At 38.4% G+C, this 23,868-nt stretch overlaps 1 protein-coding gene across 10 annotated transcripts in view; it reads right to left on the minus strand.

Moving 5' to 3' along the window:
* Positions 1 to 23,868, minus strand: part of foxp1b (forkhead box P1b) — a 246,457-nt gene that overhangs the window by 21,032 nt on the left and 201,557 nt on the right. For all 10 annotated transcript variants that reach the window (XR_008646236.2, XM_055212476.2, XM_055212472.2 and 7 more), the window contains 4 exons: positions 19,185 to 19,377; positions 11,471 to 11,578; positions 4,004 to 4,091; positions 1,543 to 1,626 (listed from right to left, as the gene is read on the minus strand). Coding sequence is in view for 9 of the 10 variants with exons in the window: in XM_055212476.2 (XP_055068451.1) it covers positions 1,543 to 1,626; positions 4,004 to 4,091; positions 11,471 to 11,578; positions 19,185 to 19,377 (473 nt within the window). In the remaining variant the exon portion in view is untranslated. The remainder of the gene's footprint in view (positions 1 to 1,542; positions 1,627 to 4,003; positions 4,092 to 11,470; positions 11,579 to 19,184; positions 19,378 to 23,868) is intronic.

The raw sequence follows: 23,868 nt of genomic DNA on the forward strand, positions 1-23,868 counted from the left end.
TGCCAAAATACCTTGCAATATTACGATGGTTATTGTAAACTAAAGTAAAACTCTCACAATTGTCACCAATACGAAAGCATCATACACCATTTCAAGAAAATCCCAATATTTTTTAAAGGGACACGCGGGACTTTAGCTTATTTACCGTATCCCCCAAAGTTAGATACCTAGTCCATACATACCTTTTTCATCTCCGTGGATGCCTCAACTCTGTCTGACGCACCCACCGCTAGCCTAGCTTTGCACAAAGACTGGAAGTAAATGGCTCCAGCTAGCATACTGCTCCCAATAAGTGACAAAACAATGCCAACATTTTCCTATTTATATGTTGTGATTTGTATAGTCACTGCGTGTACAAATAACAAGGTCATACGAGACACAGCCATCTTTTAACCATATACATACTGGGAATTATATTGTGATTATGCGATCGCATGATTGAACGCATATCAGCCAAAGTCTGCATATTTATAATTAATGATTATTACATAATCCCGCATTTTGTTGAAAAATGTTGCATTTATTTAACACAAGCACAGCCAGGTTCCCTGTTGCCATGGGAATGTTTTGAAGTGACGTGAACATTATTGAAAAGCTGCAAAACAGTTTTTGAAAGTTCCTGCAGTTTTTACAAGTTCCCGCAATTTAATCGCATTAAAATTGCATAAATATCCTGCATATTTCATTGCATATTCCAAACAACGAGGATTTTTGCCCGCAACAATCACAAAAAAAAACCCTATACAAATATGCTATACAGATCACAACATATAAATAGGAAAACTTTTCCGTTACTTTGTCACTTATTGGGAGCAGTATGCTAGCTGGAGCCATTTACTTCCAGTCTTTGTGCAAACTAGGCTAGCGGTGGGTGCATCAGACAGAGTTACGGGACGCACAGGAATGAAAAGAGTATTATAGTAATTAAAAATTTCTGAACATTGTATTGGTATTGTGAAGAAAACTATGCTTACTGTGGTAAGTTCTGGTAAAGGTACACATACAGGGTACTACACAACATAGGCCTATAGGCCATATTTTTATGAATAATTGCAGAGTAATTTGACTGCAGCTTGGAGCAAAATGCTTTTCAATGGCATGAACAGCTTCAAATCTCATGAACATCTGTCACCTAAAGCAAACTTACAAAATGTTGGAAAATTCTCACAAACGTAGTAATTGTCAATCTACATACAGACACGGCACACTTTAAAAGTATTAACATTTCGTCAAACTTTAAAATTCGAGTCACTAAACATTTCTAAAATTGTGATATTTTGATATCACACAGCTGCTTGTAATAAAGTAGAGAAATTCATTTATCTCAAAATTCATTTTAACAATGTTGTGGGTAATATTAGCTAACTAGGCATGCACGTATTACTTCAAAAGATGCACCAGAAAAAGTACATTATCCAGGCGCATACTACTTTTAACATTCTTATCCACCATTTAGGACGGACAGAGTGCAAACTGGGACAGTAAAAGAAACGGAAACGATGGAAAACGGAAAGACGGTGAGATGACAGGAGTGCTACTCACTGGCTGTGGGGTGGATTTGGGCTCTGTAGACTTTACGTGCAGATGTGTCATCATGGCTTGGAGACGCTCTTTGTCTTTTGCTAACTTTAATAAGCACAAAGAAGAAAAAATTGTTAAGACATTTTTGTATTTACATGCATGATGTCATCAAAGAAATAATAAACAACCCCTTGAGCTGAGGCTAATCCACAACACTGTACTTTTATTCAAGATGTATTTACAAAGAACATGCCCTTAAACTTTATTCCTAACACCCATGATACACTATTTAAAACTGCATGTTACAAAAGAAACAAGCAAGCGCTTAGTCACGGTAAATTTGAACAAAAGCGTATCTACACCTGAGAACCAAGATCTCTTCCCTTTGTCACTCTTCCTTTCTGTGCTTTACCACATTAAAGAACCAAACAAAACCTAACTTTAAAGTTTAAAGGCTTTACTGGCATCATCACAAGCCCTTACATAAAAGGCTATATTTATTTGTAGCGTTGAGCATTTAAATAGGGTATAAATGGCAGATGAACGCGCGGATTAAGAGCTGGATCATTTCACTTTGATGCCTGGGGTGAATTTTCCCGGCGTGCCGAGTGTTCTAGGTGCGCTACATTCAACATTACTCGTCTTGGGGTTTACTTGACTTGACTTGTTCTAGCTCATGCACACTTTTATTTAGCAGTATCACAAAATCTGTATTAAAGACAGAAAATGTGAAAAAGAAGAGGAAACTGGTATAGGAAACCCACATAGAACCACAGCTTGATATCTTAACTGTTAAAGGATTAGTCAATTTTCTTAAAAAAAAAAAAATCCAGATAATTTACTCACCACCATGTCATCCAAAATGTTGATGTCTTTCTTTGTTCAGTCGAGAATAAATTATGTTTTTTGAGGAAAACATTCCAGGATTTTTCTCATTTTAATGGACTTTAATGGACCCCAACACTTAACAGTTTTTTTCAACAAAGTTTCAAAGGACTCTAAACAATCCCAAACGAGGCATACGGGTCTTATCTAGTGAAAAGAAAGTATTTTTTAACAAGAAAAAAAAAATGCACTTTTAAACCACAACTTCTCGTATATCTCCGGTCCTGTGATGCGCCAGGGCGACCTCACGTAATACGTCATCACGTCAAGAGGTCAAGGATGACGTATCCGAAACTACGCCCCAGTGTTTACAAGTGTAGAGAAAGAGGACCTTTCTGACGTTGTTGTATGTGGAATGATGTTAATTAATGTCTTTGTGTAAGTTTATTGTTTAAAATGGTACGCAAATGTGCGTTTCATATATGTAACACGTGACCTTTCTACATCACTACGCAATTACTTGAGGTCGCGCCGGCGCTTTACAGCACCGGAGACAAGAAGTTGTGTTTGAAAAGTGCATTTTTTTATTTTTCTTGTCAAAAATGACAATCGTTTTGCTAGATACGATCCTTATGCCTCAATTGGGATCGTTTAGAGTCCTTTGATACTCCGTAAAAAAAAAACTGTTAAGTGTTGCGTTAAGTGTTAAGTGTTGGGGTCCATTAAAGTTCATTAAAATGAGAAAAATCCTGGAATGTTTTCCTTAAAAAAAAAAGATTATTCTCGACTGAACAAAGAAAGACATCAACATTTTGGATGACATGGTGGTGAGTAAATTATCTGGATTTTTTTTTAAGAAAATTGACTAATCCTTTAAACCAAACACTGTAAAAAATACTTTGTGCCTTAATTTTTTGTTGTTGAATCAACTCAGATTTACATTCAGTCATTTTAACTTACTATTATTTATTTTGACTAGAGATTAGTTGTTATAATTACAGGTGAGTTGTTATAACTTATAAAATACAGTTGAGAAAAGTCAACTTAATTTTATAAGTTGTGACAGCTCATCTCTGTTGACATGACTTGTAAATCTGAGTTGATTTAACAAAAAAATTTAAGGCAGCAAAGTATTTTTACAGTGCAGCACAAAAGGTTCACAAAGTCCAAGTGAGAAACCAAGTCATCGTTTCTCTTAAAAAAAAAACCTACAACACCGTACATCCCAGCTCTATGGCCGTGAAAGCTATTAAGAAAGTATTTATGTGTATTTTCAGGCAATGCAACATAGCTACATTAGTTGATCAATTCATTGGAAAGCCTAGAAAAACTCTGCATTGTTACTGCGTGGTTTTTCACAAAGTGTTTTATTGTGGTGCCAAATAGTTAAAAGTCATAAACGACTTTAAAACCCAGTAAAATTGGAAATGTAATTATCTTGTAGAGTTTGCCTCAGGGCACTCCATATATCTCTGCCTGGCTGTCATGCGTACATAACACATTTTTAATGACTGGTTACTCACAAATGTACAAAATAATTTCATTTTTATCCCTCCCTCTTCTATCTCTTAACTCTCTCTCTCTCGCGCGCGCCCTTTCAAGGAGAGTACAAGTAAAATGTCGAAGAAACCTGAACGAGAAATGATGAGAAACTTACCTGCAGTTCCAGCTGCTGAACTACTTGCATCTGTACCCGACACTGCGCTGTGCTCCTGTCATCCAGAGCATGTTCATTATTCAGATGTCTACAGAGAAAAAGAGAGAGAGAAAGTGAGAGAAGAGCAGGAATGGCCTTCATTTTTAGCATCATATTTTATAGCCGCCTATTAAACATTTGATAAAACTTTCATGGTAAAATATTGAATTACATTATCTGCACATTCTGCAGGGCACTCATTTATTTCTCCATATTGGAAAAGTGAAAATGGCCCGAGATACACGCGTGCTAAAATGACAGGTAAATAAAGCTGTGTCCACACATCCCAAATATCAAATTTCTCAAACACAAATGAAGAGTGCTCTAACAAGATCTCTGCATTACTGGAAACAGAAGCACTTTTTAAATAGCTCATGCATAATGCATGAATTGGCCGCATGCATGCACACCTAAAGAAATATTAAGTTGAACAGATGGCAGAAGTGCCTTGGCAAACTCAGGTAAAAACATTGAAATTATAAAGTGTCCGATATGCACTTTCAAAATTAAATGGATTTTTCTTATTTTTGCTTCAGTTAATTGTGTCATCTAGATTAAGGGATGAAGCCAGGACGAAAAAGCCAAAGGACAACAAGGAGAAAGAGATTGAATCTGTCATAAACTTGAATTATGAATATAATTATGCATGATTATTTTATGCCGCCAAGATCTCTCCCCTTTTTTATTCCCCCGCACATTTATAACTAATCTAAATAAGTAGCTGGGCCTCAGCAAAGCGGGCCAAGCTTTCCTTTTTATACCTCTCTTTTTTGTGGTGATTTATATAAAATGGCGGAGATAAGGAGGGAAATATGATTGGAGGATTTTTATCAGCGCTCGCATGAATTATGGCTTGAAAATGCTTATGCAGGGGCATTTCATTAATCATTTAATCATAATCCGTGCAGGATGTTTGAACTGATTTCACAAATACCCTTTCATTTCAGTACTTCATTATGCCCGCTAATGGATGCAATATATTATATATATCATAAATTATATCGCATCTTCGCTGACCCTGTAGGTCGCTGTCACCAGCCAGAGGCTGCTGAAACAGAATGACGGCAAAGAATAGCGCATCTACCCGAATGTGCGGTTACTGTCTCTCACCGCAAATCAAAGTCGCACCTGTGCAGGGGCAGAGACAAGCGGAGCCAGAAGTGATGCTGATGGCCTAATAAATTGAACAGGGTGGCGTGACATGATGGCAGTCGCGACATTAATAAGAATAAAGACAACATAGTGGCGCGGTGCAAATACGTTTGGTGAAAACAGGACATGTTTGACAGCACTTGTGCTCGGTTTTGACTTCGGAAGTGGAGCACTCAACCTTGAGAGAGTAATGATTTTAACATACGTAAAAATGCAGTCTGTTTTGACCATATAAAGACATAAGCAGTTAAGACTATTTGAATTAAACGTTTCGTAATAACAACACAAGGATTATGGCGACAATAAATCAGCACCTTGTTTAGTACTACAGTGTTTGTTTTCATTTTCAACATTAATCAACTAAAAACAAGTTGCTTTTGATGTCAGGGAAGGTCTTGAAAGGGATCATGTAAACAACCATCCAAAATTTAATTTGTGTAAAGATAAAATAGCCAGGACGTCTCTGCCGATTTTCAATGAACGCGGCTGGACGTGACATGCTTAGGAATGCGTTGTTCATGCCACCCCGCGATTTCTCGCTTCGTCTTTTCATCCTTTGTTACTACGGTGGACGTTTCGGTTTCTCCTTTTCTCCTTTCTGTCTAATGACATGTAGAGTCACAGTGCATAATTAATAGGAAATGAAATATTCAAATGGCCATTAATGCAAAAGAGTGTCTTGACAAGACGAGGGAACGGCAGAAATGACGTTGGCAGCGTTGGCATGTGTCACTTTTTGGACTTCAAACGAAGACTTGTTTTAAAAGCTTTCTGGCAGGATGACAGTCGCTAATGTAAATGGCCACAATAAAACAAGTTAAATAGACATTACTTAAACAGTCAGCATTTTACATAACACTGTGGTTAGCTGTCCTTTAGTCTGGGTTTTAATGAGGAGGATTGTGCCCAGAAGCCCTTTCCATTGCAATGATGGCTGGGTAAACTCCATTGTTTATTCCCAAACATAAAAAAGGCTCGGACTGTTGCTACAGTACATATTTGTATGTTTGGTAGCATGTTTTTGCTTATCTTTGCATTATCAATACATTTTATTTACTTTGATGGGTAAACATACAGTTTCCAGGATGGGATTATGTGCATAGTATTGCAATGCAATATGTTTGTAAAAGGTAACCGCCAGAAACCAGTTTTAAGACTGATATTTTTAATATTATTTGTTTTTAACTCAAACGGGTGATTCTCGCGAAATTAGACTTATGAGGTTTCATGAAACATTTTGATAAAAAAATAAATGCAAAGTAAGAGTATCAAAAAAAGCAGCATACAGTTAAAAACATCTCATCATTTACTATTTTGCACATGATTTCAAACGACATCATACAAACCAATTTTGTTGTTTTTTCCACATTTAAGGGGAAATTTTTCATTACCGCAACGTGTCCAAGACTGTATTTGGGTTCTTTGACATGGAAATATTTATAATTAAAAATCTAAAAAAATTATATTTGGTAATCATTGGTAAATGTAGAGACAATAAGAAGGAATACAAATGTGCCCAAGACCAATTTTCTCATCCTCCACAACAATTTTCAAAAAAAAAAAAAAAAAAAACGGCTACCAGGTAAGTTGTTCTTATTTTTTCTCTCCAGATAAAAGTTGAAATTTTGTTTGTCATAGTACATCTTTTTTAGTTCTCATTACCAAAACATGAGTTTGTAAGTGCATATATTTAATGAAATATCATGTTGCGGTAATGATAATTTTTGATAATGATAATCTAAAAAATGTAAATAATTCTATAGGAAATATTTGTTTTTAAATCCTCTAAAAATAATGGTTATAGTAAGAACAGACCTTAGTATTATATGTGCAAAAAAAAAAATTGGCTTCAAGGGCTTTTTAAAAATTCTGATGCTGGACACCTTCTAAATCTGGATTTCGTGAGAATCCCCCAAACTCAAATCATAAAGCAACTTTAATTTTAAAAAGACAAATACATAAAAAAATTGTCCTTTATCGAAACAGAGATGGATGACAGCCCACCGTAGCTGACCTTTTCGAACGTCCCAGGTTGTGGGTGCACTCACTTCTTGTAAAAGCATCCAAGTTATCTCTAAACCTGTGCTCCACCCTTCCTACCCTGCTGGAAAAACACGTATCACATATACCACCGCTTCTCTTTTTATTTATTGAAACTGTTATCATCCAGTGTGACTAGGTATGCAATGTTTTCTTTTGAAGACATAATAAATATCCACATGATTTAAAACAACACCGGCGCGCATTACTGTTTGTTGCTGTTGGCTCGAGCAATGGAGATGGACGTGCGGCTAATGCGCATCTTTCCCCATAGCACCCATTTCTAGCTACCCAGAAAACTTTTATCATCCGGCTAATTTTCCTCCCCGTTTCTGTTTGTGATTTCTCGGGCCGTCGGGCGGAGGATGCACATGTGGGAATGTTTAGTGCATGGACGGTTAACACCTTCAAGCGTGCCAGCTGAACTCTCACCCAGCCTCGCTTTCACAAAGGCGGCTTTGTGGAGCGTCTCCAAATGTTTTCTCAACGTGTTCCAAGCAGTTTAGGGCAGGCAAGAAAAGTAAACAAGATGTTGCCATGATAAAAACACTTGTGTAAACATCGCAGAGTGTACTTTTTAAAGTCACCCTCTTTCTCTCGCTCACCCACTCACGCGGTTTCAGCTCTGAAATGTTAATTTCTCTTTTTTGAAATTGATGAATCATTGTTTTGGCAAATAATAAAAAAAAAAACAAGGAAGTGAACAGAAATTCAAAAACGTACTGTAACACTGATCTGTGGTTTATTCTCCGGGCACTATTTAGACACTCGGTTGATCTTGCTCCAGAGCAGCAAACCTACTTTCTATGCTCCCAGCAGACAGAACGACTTTGCATCTCTACGTCCTTCTCCATAAGCAAACACAGATCCGAAGTAGATTATGTTATTATCTGCTAAGTGATCTGCAAAAGTGTTTACAGTGGCCGGGCCGTTTTAAACAAGACTTCAAATAAACCATCCCGAGGAGGCCGCTGCCTGAATCGGAAAACGGGGCAGGAGTGCAGATGTGGTTCTGCACGCCGTTTGTTTTTCTCACTTTCTCTACTTGTGGGTCTCCGTGTCGGGCTTGTTTTGGTTTTAACACGGGATAATGGAACAGTGTCTCATATTGTTTGGAGTGGGACTAATCACACACACACACACACACACACACACACACACACACACACACACACACACACACACACACACACACACACAGAGAGTGAGGATTAAGCAAGACCAGGTTTTCTTCAAAGCGGATCAGGATGTACAGAGTAAGCTGTGCACCTTAAGCTTGATCTTTATGTAGGCTGCTGTGTGTTCCCCATTGGACTTTAGCGGTAAAGGTACAGAGTTTACTGTATGTGCTATGACCACCAGTGTGGCATTCGCCTACAATCGAATGACACTAATAGTGATGCTGGCCTTAGCAAACATCACTTCCCTTCTAAAAACAGAAAAGGGAATGATCTGGAGGCAGACAAGGGCAAACCCGCTGTACTCTCAGAATGTGGGTCATCATAGATAAACATCCCCAAGTGTTTGTTTTGGGACAAAGTGTCAGGAATCACCATGGGGACCACAGTTATCGCAGGCAGTACAGAGCCTTGTGGAAAACCACACCACAGAGAGCCCACCGCACACTTGTGTCAAGAGCCCAGACCACACGGAGAAAGGAAAAATATCAAAGCGAAGAAATTAGAAGAACCAGGAAAAAAAAAACTGGAAATACTGTGATGGGACGAACTATAACTAGGTTTGACTGAGTTGATCTTCATGAGAGCGAAACTCATCTTAGCATTTTGGTTCCAATTAATGACTTCATATTCAATGCCCAATTCCAATAAAAAACTGCAACATACATATCTTAAAGAAACAGTTCACCCAATAATGAAAATAACCCCACATTTTACTCGCCCTCAGATCATCCTCAGACCTATGTGTATATTACTTTGTTCTTTCTGACTTTTTTCATTACATAAAATATTATCTTTGATCTTTTAAGCATTATAATGTCACTGGATTGGAGGCGAAGGGATGGATTTTTGTATGGATAGTACATACAATACTGTGCAAAAGTCTTAGGCCACCATATCAGAATTAGATTTGTTGTTTTTGCAATGTTTTAGTGATCATATATAATTGTTTCTCAGTCTCTTTAATAGAATACATCCAGAAAATACATTTAGGGCCCTATTTTAACGATCTAAGCGCATTGTCTAAAGCGCACAGCGCAACGTCTAAATGGACGTGTCCGAATCCACTTTTTGCTAATTTAACGACGGGAAAAATGTTTTTGCGCCGAGCGCATGGTCGAAAAGGGTTGGTCCTATTGCACTGGGAGTATTTTGGGCGTAACGTGCAGTAAACCAATGAGAGTCACAGCTCTCATTCCCTTTAAAAGCAAGTTGCGCTGGCGCTATGTCTAATCCCTATTTTGATGACGGACTTTGTAAACTGAAAAACTAAGCGGAGGTAGAACATCCCCAGTTTAAGATTAATGTTAAATAATTGTGTTGTTTTTCACTTGTATTGAAATTGTTATTTTTTTATTAAAACCTTTAAAACCCGTTTTCTTTTAGTCATGGAAGTAAAAAGCAGGCTTGTAATTGCTTTAAATGTATGGCTATCCAATATAATCAAAACATAATTTACAAGTATGTAAGATAAGGTTTGTACTCTAAAAATACTTTATTTGTAACAAACAGGAGATAAAGAAATTACAAACGGCTCTCCTCACGTTTCAGCACTTTGGACAGAGTTTTTTTTAGCAAAAAGTTTTTTTAAGCATTACTTACAAATGTTTCTCATCTCACCATATCCACATGTACATCATATACAATAAATCCGTGAGGTAGCATTAAAAAAAAACATTTAAAAACAGACGCATTTGTTCAAAGCAAAGCATTTATTTACTTACCAGGCTGCAGGTGAAGCAGCTCTTTGCGCCTTCTAACGTCTCATAATTACTCCTCATTTATGTCCAAGAGACTCAATAATAATCTTTTACATTCAATCCTTTAATCTTTCATATTTAAAAGCATTTTTGTGCTGCTGCGCATTCATGTACTTTGTGATAAGCAAACCCGCGTTGTCCTCCCCTTTATATGCGCATTTTACTAATGCGCTCTTAAAATAACATAAAATACATTGCGCCATTGACTTTAGACTAGGTTTTTGTTGGTCAATGGCGTAGTCTATTTTAGTTGCCTCAAAATAGCAACGCGCCAACAATGCGCCTGAACACACCTCATTTACAGACCAGAACGCCCATGGGCGCAAAAGGGGGCGCAAATGCATTTGCTATTTAAACAACGCGGCGCTAAACGTGAAAATTAGGGTGGAAACTAGCGAAAGACACTTGCGTTGCGCATTGCGCCGGGTGTAAGATAGAGCCCTTAATGTGTATATAGTATTACTGATGTGTCAAGTTTTAGGGTAAACCCCCCTTCACTTGAGCAGTAGCAGAAAACTGCAAGATCTCCTAAACCTAAATATTTTTTTTTTTTAAAGAAATTTGTATTTTACATCATTCTGCTCAAAAACGCTCAAGATGTGTTGAGTGCCAAGAGAGGTCACACTAAACACCAACAATGCCTAAAGACAACATGTAGTCCTAAAAATGTAATCTTTTATTTTTTGTTTAATTTACTGTATTTTCTGTTTGTATCTTAATAAAAAGATTGAAAAAATAAATATGGATGGACATTAAAACTTCTAAAACAACAAGTCTGGTGGTGGTGGCGTAATTCTTTTGCACAGTACTGTATATATTCAAACTTTATAAAACACGGTCATATGAATGTTCACACAAGAGTTAATGTCAGGTGGAAGGTTGACCTCTGACCTAACATTACAAAAAACCCATTGCTTCATTTTGAAAGACATTACATAACTGTATGGATTAGTTATGGTAGATGGATGCGCTTTTTCAAGCTTTAAAATTGGGGCACTATCTAATGCCATTACAAAGCTGAAAATAGCTAGGATATTATTTAAAGGGATAGTTCACCCAAAAATGAAAATTCTTTCATCATTTACTCATCATGTTGTTCTAAACCTGTATGAGTTTCTTTATTCTGTCGAAAATATTTTGATAAATATGATGGTAAGCACCCAGTTGATGGTACCCACTGACTTCCACGGGAAGTCAATAGGTATCGTCAACTGTGTACTTATCATCATTTATCAAAATATCTTCTACTGCATTTGATAGAAAAAAAAAAGATTTTTAGGTGTATGTATAGTGCTTACTTCAGAAACATCTGATAATCGTCAAACACGGCTTCACATCCTGGCCATTTGCAGACGCCGTGACCGTAGAGAGGATGACTGTGGGACGAATGATCATCCAACGTTGAACTGTAAAAAGAAATGGCAGACGTCAACGCCACATCAAAGCTGCAAATATATGAGACATACATGAAACTTAATCATGAATCATTTAACTTTGATGAAGAGGCTTAAGAATAATTAATCTCTGTAATATCACTTGACGTACTAATGGCTCATCCACCAAATTTCCCGTTGCTCTTTAGCAGACATTACAGACATCATACTGTTGTTGTTTTATTGATCGACCCCTGACCTCTACAGGAAGTGTGTGATCAGCGCAACCATGTGATCTTTGCTTTCAGCATAGTTGGAGTTGTCAGCCTATCACAGCATCCGAGCTGCCCGATGCAGGCCAATCAATAGCCAATTACATGTCTCCTCTGCAGCGCATGGAGGAGAGCTTTGATCAGAGCAGCGCGAGGCTTACAATACAGCACGTCTTAATACTCTGACTGCTGAACCGTGACCTCTACAGTCCACCTGGAGCAACAAGTGCTTCCCAAAACAGGAAGCTTCCAAATCAATCTGGCTTTTTCTTGCCAAGCGCAAACAACAAACACACTCCACCTGTTATCAATTTATCCACCTGCGTACAGTCGTCGGCAGCCTGATACAAAAAGCTTGCATGCAAATACAATAAAGTTTAGAAATGATTCTCAAACGGTTTTATCTTAGGCGGTTAAATTAAAGAGCTAGCAATGTAACTTCACTGTCTTCTAAACAATTACCAGTACCAGATTATGAAATACAATACTTTTATTATATACACAAACACAACCCTAACTGCACAACGTCCTACATGGAACCACATGCAATAATTATAACCACAGGTGCAATGTAAATGCTGATATTATATTACTAGGTATTATGTTAAGTAAAGGCAGTCATTATATACAGGTTCTCATGTGTCCTTGCACACACCATTATTACTGATTCTTAATGCTTTCCCCGCCATTGACGAGTTATCTTGTCAATTTTGAGAAAACGCTTCCATATTTCCGCTATTATCCACTAGGTGGCGCTCTTCCCAACTTATAAAACACTGAAGAATCAACTGATTCAAAAAAGGAAAAACACTGTGTTTTGATCATCGGTCTGAATCTGATCTCTTTAATAAAAGTCCTTTACAAAAATGCTATTATCTCAGTTTTTTGTTCAAAATTAGGTATTTAAAAAACTAGCCATATTTGAGAGGTGATACAATGATAACAATTGAAGATAGGATGAAACTTTTTTTTTTTGAAAGCAGAGGGTCTGTTCTTTCTTTTGATATATGGTATGTTTATATATTTAACTCTTTCCCCGCCATTGACGAGTTATCTTGTCAATCTGCAGTACCACAACTTATAAAACACGGAGGTATCACCCTAGGGCAGTAATTCTCAAAGTGTGGTCCAAACCCCCCAGTGGTCCGCCAAAAGATGACCTAAACTAGGCAAGTGTTCATACAATCGTCACTTATTTAAGTAGATTTTTAATGCGCTTGCGAAACTGTGATATCAGTTCTTGCCTTTCTGTTTTAATAACGTAAAAATGGATCGGTTGGCTAAACCAAAGGGGGAGTCAAAATATAAGATCAAGCGTCAACTGAAAGCAGCTAAAATCCACAGATCTATTAGTTTTGTAATGTACTAGTTTTTGTTCATGTGTAAAATTCCTGTAATTTCAGTGATTTTGGACATTAAGGGGAACATTTTTTTTCAGTATTTTATTGTTACCATAGTTACAACCATAGACTTCATATACCCACCACCTCAGTTTTAAACTAATGGCTCTTTGGAATGACATTAAGTGGGACCTAGGCTGTTACAGTATGTTTAATTGCATTTTTTTCACATGTGCAGTTTGTTGTTCATATTAAGCTGCAACTCATTTCACATTTACTTTTTCAAATGAAATAAAATTCATATAATAATTTCTGAACATAGCATTGCATTTGTTTTTAAAAAATTAGTTTTTGACTTGAAACAGTTGCATATTAAACTTAAACTTCGCTTATCCTTCCTGTTTTGTTGTTTTTTGGTGGCGTGTTAGAGTGGGATTCTGTTAGGTGGTCCTCAGAAAAAAAATGGAAGATAAAGTGTTCCTTGGGCTGAAAAAGTTTGAGAAACATTGCCCTAGGGAAACAGCTGTATGTCCATGTAGGCTTTGCATCTGATCTCTATCAAAAGTCCTTTACAAAAATTGAATAATCTCAGCTTTTTGCTCAAAATTTGGTGTTTTTGAAGAAACCTACCCCGTATTTGAGAGGTGATAAAAAGAGAACTGATGAAAGAAACTGTTTTTTTTTAAAGCTGAGGGTCTGTTTTTTATTTGATATGTTGAATGTTTATATATTTAAAGAAGAACATTTTCTGGAAGGCATTAAACTTTGTGAAAATCATAAAAAAATGCTGCCCCTGGCTGGCAACTTTTTTTTTAAAACACTGGCGGGGAAAGAGTTACTAACAGCCTGACAACTCACAGTTTTGGTAGTATATGGGTGATCTTTTGCTTCCACTGAAGAATTTTTACATTCACAACACAAGGTGGTGTATGTATACAAAAAGTGATGATTTTTAAATAAGAAAAAACGTTATTTGTTCATTTAATGGGAATGTATGTATACTTAAATAAACCATAAAAATATGAAATAAAAACACTGCAGTACATACAAAATTTTGCCCAATTAAAAAGTAAATATCCATTTTAAAAACTTGGTATTGGATTATATTAATATATTAAGACTCCACATACATACATTAAAACTTTAATATTAAGAAAATTAACATATAAAGAATATTTTGTCATTTAAAAATATAAAAGATCTATTACAAATAACTTTTAAAGAACTTCCATGCCAGGAGCTCACAACTTTTTTATTTGTTAAACCACAAAGACATTGGTTAAAGCAGAACTAATAATCTGAATTGTGAAACTATACTTTTTTAGACAGTTGCTTACTAAACTGTGATAAATAAAAAAACAAAACAAAAAATAAACACCCTTTAAAAGACTGACAGAATCTAGAGCTTAATCTTTCCGAGATGACCCCATTCTTTACTTACAAAAAAGTTAAATTTGCTATCTTGTTAGTAATCTGGTGATCTAGTTTGTTGAAGTGTGTCAGTGTGGTAAACTTGCCACTATGAGATTACAATTTCTAGGTAAGACTTGATATCCATGGTTTTGTTAATGCACTGTGTTTGCATGCTTAAAGGAAACGTAATTGAAGAGTTCAGATGCAAAACCCTCTAAGTGTATCTGGCATGTTTTCTTGTAAATGAGCATTTTCTTTAGACTCTTAATGGATTCTGCCATCAAACTGGTATTTCTGAATGACCCAAGGCTGGTATTAAGTGGATTTGAAGAAAAAGTATTAGACTAACATATAATACGTGCCGAGAACATTCAGTTAATATCATTATCTCATTTCTGACGGAGGTGGCGTTTAGCAGCTATTGCATCTGAGCTCCTCAATTTCATACACCCAAAAGTGACACTACTATCATTACTTACTGACCCTTATATCAAACGAAACTGATTCTGCAAATGAGAGAATGTATTTTTTTGGCAAACTAAAAAATAAACAATAAAATTCACAAACACCACTGCCTGTGCGTTTAAATCCTGCCCTTCAAATGATAGCCTAATGCTTTCCTGTGAGCTATCTGTGCTGTCATATCATCTTTCATTACATTATGATCTAGGATCATATTATCATGCACTGAGCGCCCAAGTATCACCGTTGCCAAACTAAAGAAGAGGTCTGATGTCTGGAGAGCCAGACCGGCACAGAACACCATTACTCCCCCTCAAGTCTTCATATGGGGATACATCATCAAAGAAACGGTCCTCCTCCAAGTCTACTGGTAAATCCCCTGACTCAATCCCCGACCGGGCCACCCTCCCAAAACCCTCAAAATGTTTTAATTATCATTTCCAGAGTTGGAGATCAATTAAAGGGAGGTTAAGGGGCTCGTTTAGGGGGGCAAATCAGATTATTTATCTCTTTAAAACAAATTGACTTGGTTTTAAATCCCTCAAGCACAGCAGTCCTGAAGGATTTGGGGAGAGAAAAAGAACTGGGATGACTCGAACAGGGTGACACTCATTTTTAATGACTTGAATTGTTGGAAATATTATTTCCTGAAATGAATGCATGGATCGACATATATTTATATTTATGTATACATTTTCTTTTTTATACATATAAACCACATATAAATCAAGTTGGCCTAATCTGACCCCCTGACCCGAAATCCTCCTTTAGTTCAAAAAAAGGATGTTTGTCCCTTATCTCAGTGCTGATGGGTCAGGTGGACCAACACATCAAATGCTTTTATCATATTTGGGTGTGCACACGGAGGTTGTCTCTGTGCAGGCACCAGTGGGAGCCGATGGAGGCTGTTAAAAGCAGGGGAGCATTGCGTCTAAACATGCACGAGGTGATTGGGTTTCTCTCTCCTTCCTTTAAGACGGAAGTGAAAAGACAGTGAATGATGTTGGTGGATGCACTTAAGGTTTTAGTTGCAGGCGTCGTTGTGACTGGACAGATTTTATATGACACATGAAACGGCCTGCGTGGTGCTTAAGACCCCACCGGTAAACTAATCTGAGAGAGTCGGGGCTAAGCGAGTCCATCAGAGCAGCTGCCTGCCTGGTTCACAACAAGAGGGTAAAACCGCATCAATTAAAAGTTTATTAACACTTGCGTGAAAATGAGTCAACGATTTGGTTTCTCCAGCTCGAACCCAGGGTTTCGAGTACGAGTTTTCTAATAAATCTGCTTAAACATTAATATTAAAGAGGAACTTACTAAACTATTTGTACAAAAATTACAAAGCAGTGCATTTCAGGCACATTTTTTAGACACCAGGATGAGAAAAAAAGGCGCGATCACCTGCTCATACAAATAGTTTTTTTGACAGATCTAAGGAAAATTCTGTCTACAAAAAGCCTTCTTCACGGCACCGGTGCTAAACTGCTGTTGACGTCTTCTTTAATCTCTGACAGAGAGAGGGGCAGGCATGGAGCGCTGATCTTTCTGGAACGTCTCCTTGAGTGTTTTAAGCCAGACGAGGCACAAAAGGGTTGCAGTGTTGTGATGGAGGACTGGTTGTTTGTGCACTTTAGGGAAATGGGTGATAGACTGTTACTCTTCAGAGAGCACGAGTGAGCTTCTGAGTGAGTTGCTCTGTTACAAAACCTAGTGAGGTGCGTAACTAGACAACATTTTAAGTCATCATTCCCGGCAAGAATGGGGTTACAAAAAGCAACAACCATAATGATGCTGTCCTCCAAGATCCATTCTTCTATGCAATTTCTAAAGCCTGGAGTATAGTTTGTTGTTTTAAGTGTAGGCGAACATACGTGCACGGTCAACACACACGTTTTGCAAAGTATAGTTTATTTGACGTATGTTTACACAGACGTTTGGCGCATACACACTGCGACAAAATGCAATGCATCTCCTGCGCATGCGCAAACTATGCATACAATGTACACTTAGTTTTAAAAAAATCGGACGGTGCGTATAAAGTACGCACACACTCTTCTGATGATGAAAATTGCACCATGCACACTGTATGGTCACGTACGCGTAAAAAGTGGAACATACTTCGGCCTTTAGTATAGCAAGTATCATTAATGGAGAAGGCAATCCCAAAATGCACTGCTACATGCTACTATGAATTTGGATTGTTATTAGATTATTGCAAGAGAAAGAAAGAAAGACATAAAAAGAAAGTAACAGTGTACATTTACAACACCTCCATTGCCTACTATAGCGCCCAAAAGACCCAGTTGTCAGTGAGATCATCCCCAGCCCAAATAACCCTGCAGGGGATGTTGATCAAACCCGTCACATGCTCAATTTTGGCCTACACTGATAGAAAATGCAGATACGCTCGTACGTGAACCCTCCCTTACCTTCAGCTAGAGCTTGTTTTGCTAAACGTGTTTTTATTCGCATCGCTTTCATAACGACACAATGGTTTTGATCAGTCAAATCTGAGTCAGATGTGCAGAGTGGGGGAGAGAGACAAAGAGACAAACAAATGAGCTCAGAGCGCCTGGAGGCTTCTCACCAGCGGTTCAAAGATCAAGCCCGAGCACATGAAAACAAGTAAATGTGTTATAAACCAAATTAATTTCTTCCTTGAAGACACAGCGATGCAATACCTCTTCCAAATAAATCTTCAAGTGTCAGGGGTTTAAAGAGCACTGTTTGAATAACGCAGACGTGAAATGCATAAATGTTTAGTGGACTGTTGCATGTAAAAGAAGAAAGAATAAAACACAGAATACATTTAATGAATACCACTTGGCTGATTTAAAGAGGTACAAGTGCAATATTGCAGCAGCTAATTTTTAACATAGGAACCTCTTACAATTCCGTTCTCTCAGGTGCTTGACAGGAATTCCCTGATGAACGGGATTCAACGGATTCAACGCATGTCCGTAATGAACATACAGAGGTACTTAAAGGCGATAAATGAATATTCATTTCATGCAGAAAATGCCCTATGGGTACCTGTCAATCAAGCTGGCTTCCCTTAAAGGGATTTCCACCTTCAACAGGGACACTGGGAGAGTTTGTTTGCTTTATTCTGTGATGTCAAGAATGAGCCAAATTCCCATGAATATTTTTTAAGGGTGACTGGAATCTGAATGTGAAAATTAATCCAAACTAACATTACCATTGCGATTTACACTTTCATACCTTCCTTCATTTCACGTCACAGATCTCTAACTGTGGGCTTACACCAGATGCGAGTTCAACAATTTGCGCGAGTAGATTACATACAAAGTTAATGCAAAGAAGCGATCAGACGCGTCCTCGCGTGGGGCGATGCGAATGACGGGATATGGCCGGCGTGTTTGCAGTGAAAACACGCGCTACTCGCCTCAAACGCTTCTTCGCCCAAGTTGAAAATATTCAACTCGTGTGACACGAAGTTAAATCCCGCGAGTAATCTAGAGCAAGCAACTCGATGGGATTGCACGCTTCACGTTTGGTGTAAACCCACAGTAATATATCAACTGTTTCTCCTTGATATCAACAGGGCAAGCGCTGTGATTTAAATGTTAAGTCAATGCAAAGACGCGAATAGGCATCCTGCAGCACCGTAAGCGTGGCGGCGAAAAATCTGAACTTTACCTGATTTTTGCGTGCTAACCAATCGTGAGCTTGCTGTAGTAGTGACGTGATTACTGGAACCAAGCAGAGGCAGAAATACAAAACAACAATGGAAGACAATCATCATCGCTATACAAAATTACTCATATGACTACAATATCACGAGCAACATTTATGCGCAAATAAAGCGAGTACACTCAAAATGTTCAAGCGTCCAACTATGCGCAAATAGCGCGTTTTTGCCGCCTCTTCCGCATCTGGTGTGAACGCACAGTGAGTCTCCAGCTTCTTAGTTTTTCTTCCCTTAGTAACCTTAATGAGTTGACGTAATGTTGTGCATTGATAAAATATGCTAATCTGAAACCAAAACTGTCCGTTTTTATAATAAACTTAAACAAACTGAGCTGTACTACAGCTCTATATTCTTATTGGGTGCTCAAGTTTTGATTTTTATTTCTTCAAATTTTTGGGCTGATGTTTATCCTCCGGTCAATGGTGGGCAAACTGACTTACCTCTCTCTCTTGGGTGCATGGCTGATGTACTGCCCGTTGGTGGATACGTGCTGGTTGTGGGTTTTAGGAGGGGCGGGAGAAGGTGACGACAGGTCCAGACCCCGGTGCCCGTTATTTGTTGCGCTGTTCTCCTCCTTCACATGGCTGTTTGTTACCTCCTTCCACAGCTGCTGTAGTTCAGCTGGAATCATGCCTGCCACAAACAAATTGGATAATTAAATCAATTAACAGCTAATCTGGTTCTACTCGTGGCATAATTAAATAAAAAACAAGGGCTCAGTAAACAAAAGAGGGGCATTAATTATTCCACTACAGGCTGATGTGCCGCCTGCCCTCTCTCTCTCTCTCTCTCTCTCTCTCTCTCTCTTTCTCCCCGAATGCTTTGTGAAGCGTATTTGTGTACAGAAATTCTCTGGCATTCACGCACATTTCATGCTTGAAGTAAATAATTAACATACAGACAGGGCATGAAATCTGAATAATCACCATTATTCCTCTGACAAGGAAGTCAGCCAGTTCTCTCTCTCTCACACACACACAAAACAAGACTACAAAAACATCCCTGTTTGAGAGCGAACGAGTGAAAAAGTGAAAGAATGAACAAGCCCCCAGGGTAATACTCTCGAAAGCATGTTAATGTGCAAAATGCTTAAAGTTTTGTCCCGCCTCCAATTGACACAGACGACTTAAACCTCATTTAACAAGTCAAGCACGCTGCGGCTCATACGTCCTTTGGAAACAGGAGATGATGATAAGTGAGAAGAAATATCGCTTGAAGACAAGATGTTGCTTCAGTTCTGTGACAGATACACAAACACTCGCATACAAACTTGCAGAAACGCGCACACACACACACAAGTTGTATGTTTTGCTGGCTGCCGCTACAGTTTAGCACTAGCAGGCTGTGAATTATAAAGGGAAACATAAAAAATTCGCCTCGAGTGTACAGTACAAGCCATTGAGGGACTTTTCTTACATTGAAAAGTGCAAGAAATCCATAAATGATGTCTAGATCATACAGATTTTTGACCCTAATTAATGTTTTATTTGGGAGTTTGGTTCCAAAACGCATTAAACGCCATTTAAAAAAAATGAGTTACCACCAAAATCAGTGTTGTATCAGGTCAATATTAAAAAGTAAATTCTTAATTTTATGCAAAATCCGATATCTGCCGTGTTATTCAAAGTCAGCGAAAATCAAGCAGGACCAAAACATTTTATAGCTGAGCTGATCGCTGTCAAAAAAGTTCAGCGACGACGTCCCAAGGATGACCGTTATTATTTTGACAAAGTAAGTGTTTTGATTAATACCTTTTTTTTATCAACTAAATGAATATAAAATGGCAAAGATGAATGGACATTTATATATAGATTCAATAGATTTATAGCATTTTAAAAAAACTTTTTGCGAAAAAAATTATCAGTCATTAGAATAACTCTTTAAAAATCAAATTAGGATTTGAATTTTTTATGTTAATATAACCTAAAGATGCTATGTGAAAGTTTGTAACAGAAAATAGTGGTTTTCATCTTGTCACTTTCTTGGTATAGAAAACACGTTTTTACCGAAATTCATCAAAATGGATTTTTTTGCGTTTTGGAACCAAACTCTTCAACGTAAACAATTTATCCGATGAACTCTATTCTCAGACTCAAAGCTGACGTACATCTCAAGAATGTTGAACGGTATGGCTTTACCAAAAGTCCTTGTTATGTTTGGTGAAATTAAATGGGAAAAGCCTTTCGGGTGGTAGTGAAGATCAATCGTTAACCATCACAATTAAATCGATTTTAAAATGAGCCGAAGCTATTTTTGTTCGGATTATCTTCATCCGTCTCCTTGTTTTCACCCCCTCTTTCTAATTCTCTCTCTCTCTTCCCTTCATAATAATTTTCTTTACAGATACCAGAAGTGGCCTCTTTCAAGCGCTTCGCCGTAATGCGTTTGCACGAGATTCGCTTAGTCTTAATTTATTCCTGTTGTGGCCGAGGTGAAGATCTCAATACGATCAGCAGAAAATATTTTTAATTTGATAAGCTACTAAAGATTTTAATTATGCCGGTAATGGAGAACAGTAAGCTAATGAGGCGGCTAAGACTCCAGAGAGACAGACAAAGAGACAGAGACTAAAAACTGTGAAATGAGTCTGGTAAGACTGCCATAAATTCACACAAGATCGTTTGCATATAAAAGAGCTGGCGAAAATTATTGCAGGACGAATCACTAACCTTCCCACATGCCAAGCGGCATCTTTTGCTTCCTTGGGCATGTTTTTAACCTCCTCATCTAAGCCCCTCTAATTTCCACTACGGAGACCTGAAGTTATCGACTTGTTTTCTTTTTGTCTTTGCCGTTGTCATTGTGAGCAAAGGAAAAGTTGTCTGTGTGATTTCGAGATAGAAGGTCACGGTGCTGGTGATTGTTTTGGGTTTGGGCATAGAGGGGAACAATCATTTTCCCCCCACTTGGAGCACAGTGACAGCGTGCGATGTATTTTTAGCCGATGTGCTTGACAGGGCGGCCCACTCTCCCTCAATTACCCACAAGTCCAGGTGACCCCGACACCGCTGTTTACTGAAACGAATCCAAGCTTGGAAGGGGGTGGGGTTGAGGGAGGTGGGCTGATGAGAGTGGGACGAAGCTGTCTTGTTGTGTCTGACACCTCCCATAAACCTTTCGCTCTACCTCTCTGTTTGCTCTTCTTGCTTCTCATCCATGTCCTTTCTGCATTTCTGTCTTTCATCTCATCTCACCACACCTCAAACCAATAAACCAACAAATACATCTCAAAAATTTCTTCAAGTAACCTTTCAACCAACCGTACGAACATCACTGCATTATCATTATTTAGCGTCGGGTGATGGATGCGACGCTTCGCAGGTAGCACGCAACATTAAAGCAGTTCTTTGTCTTTAAATCTGTCTTATAAACTCCAGATCGCTTTAACTGGCCCAAAGTCATTTTTCAGCGGCGCACCTCTTCTCATTAAACGCCAAAGATACACACTTGCGCTTTTAAAAAATGGATGTCACCCAGACGTTTGACTGATCGCCAGCGAAGCAACTCAATTTTTACCGCAGCAGGTAATGCTGACGCCCAGACAGGGGCCCCGAACTCGCGTTTCAACCTTTTTCCGTCCTTGTACCCCCAGTACCCTGGTGACCATGTTTGAGCAAGCGGAAAGTTGATTTAAGGTTCACAACCACATTAGTCGTGGCCCATCAGCAGCCGATAAAAAATAGCGCCGAGCGTTGGGGCCGCGGCAACCGACGACTGCGTCTTTTTCAACGGGGGCCGCAACAGCAAACTGACACTACTATTAGTTTATTGCTCTGTGAGGCAGAGATCTTCTCATTCTCCAGTAAAAGGGGTTATGATCGCTGGGGCCTTTGATATGCAGCCCTAAGGCCTTAAATATGTTTCTCCCTAATGCTACAGAAGCTATTAAACAGTGCCGCACTGCCAGCCAATCAATCACTGCCAGCCAAGCCGGACGAGGGGCCGAAGTCCCCTGATGGGCCCGCGCGCACGTCGCACTTCATGCCTGGTCACATTCGCTGCTTTCATATTAGGAGCAAATTTGTCTTGTCAGTGTCCTGTGGCCCTTGACTGGACGACTTAACTAATGTGCGGCCGGGGATGCGACTGAACTACAGGGATGCCAAAGATCATGATGTGTGTATAAGGGCACAGATTCATATGAGAGCTAGCCAATAGTGTGGAAGATGAGAAACAAACACGCAGGTCTGGCATTTACACCGATGTAGACGTCAAACTGAGATCACATGTACAACACAACCTAATGCAGGTATCACCCTGAATTTCTTTATTTTTGAAAAATTTCTTATTTACAGGAACGAATCTGCATTCAATCCAAAATTCACTCTCCAAAATAAATAAAATTAAACAGTATACTGTATCTCAAGAGACAATATTGTGTTGGCCTGTATCCTAAAAGGTTACAAATAGTTTAAAACTCCATTAAATCTACTTCTTTGAATATTCATCTGTACTGTAGTTATTTTCTCTCTGTGGACTCCTCTTAAGATATTTATCTCATCTAACACATTGCTATAATTCATTGCAGACTCCATCTGACCCTCTCCAAAACTTTAATCATTAATGTCAAAAAATGATCGACCCGCAAAAGTGATCCAGGCCCGCTTTACGAAACATGACGCACAAAAACACATTGTTTCAGCTTCATATAGTCTCAGATGTCTCCTCTCTGCCAAAAAAACTAAGCTTGTGTACCCCTAAACAACTTTTTGAATTGTGTAGAAAATGACGAAGTTAAACACGAAGGCGAAGATCTTATTCAAACATCGAAGTCAAGGTGTCAAATAAATAAGCCAATTTCAGCATGTTTCCCTGACCGAGTCATCTTCTTTAGTTGCCCGAGCGCATAATCGCCACACACGCACACAGAGAGGTAACATAAGTTATCATCCCAATGCTAACTACTGAATATTATAGATTACATCTTGCGAATGGAAAACTGGGTTGCTGAAGCATGAACGAATGAAGCCGAGTGTGAAAAAAAGGTCATCAATAACTTTTAACAGTGAAGCAGAAAATGTGAAGGACACACACAAATACACACACACAACGATAAGCGCTTTAACTGTTGCCTTAACAGCAAATGAGGTTAAAGGGAACACTACAGACGTTAAAAACATAAAT

The sequence above is a fragment of the Misgurnus anguillicaudatus genome, chromosome 8 (assembly GCF_027580225.2).
Source record: "Misgurnus anguillicaudatus chromosome 8, ASM2758022v2, whole genome shotgun sequence".
In the NCBI taxonomy this organism is placed as follows: domain Eukaryota; kingdom Metazoa; phylum Chordata; class Actinopteri; order Cypriniformes; family Cobitidae; genus Misgurnus; species Misgurnus anguillicaudatus.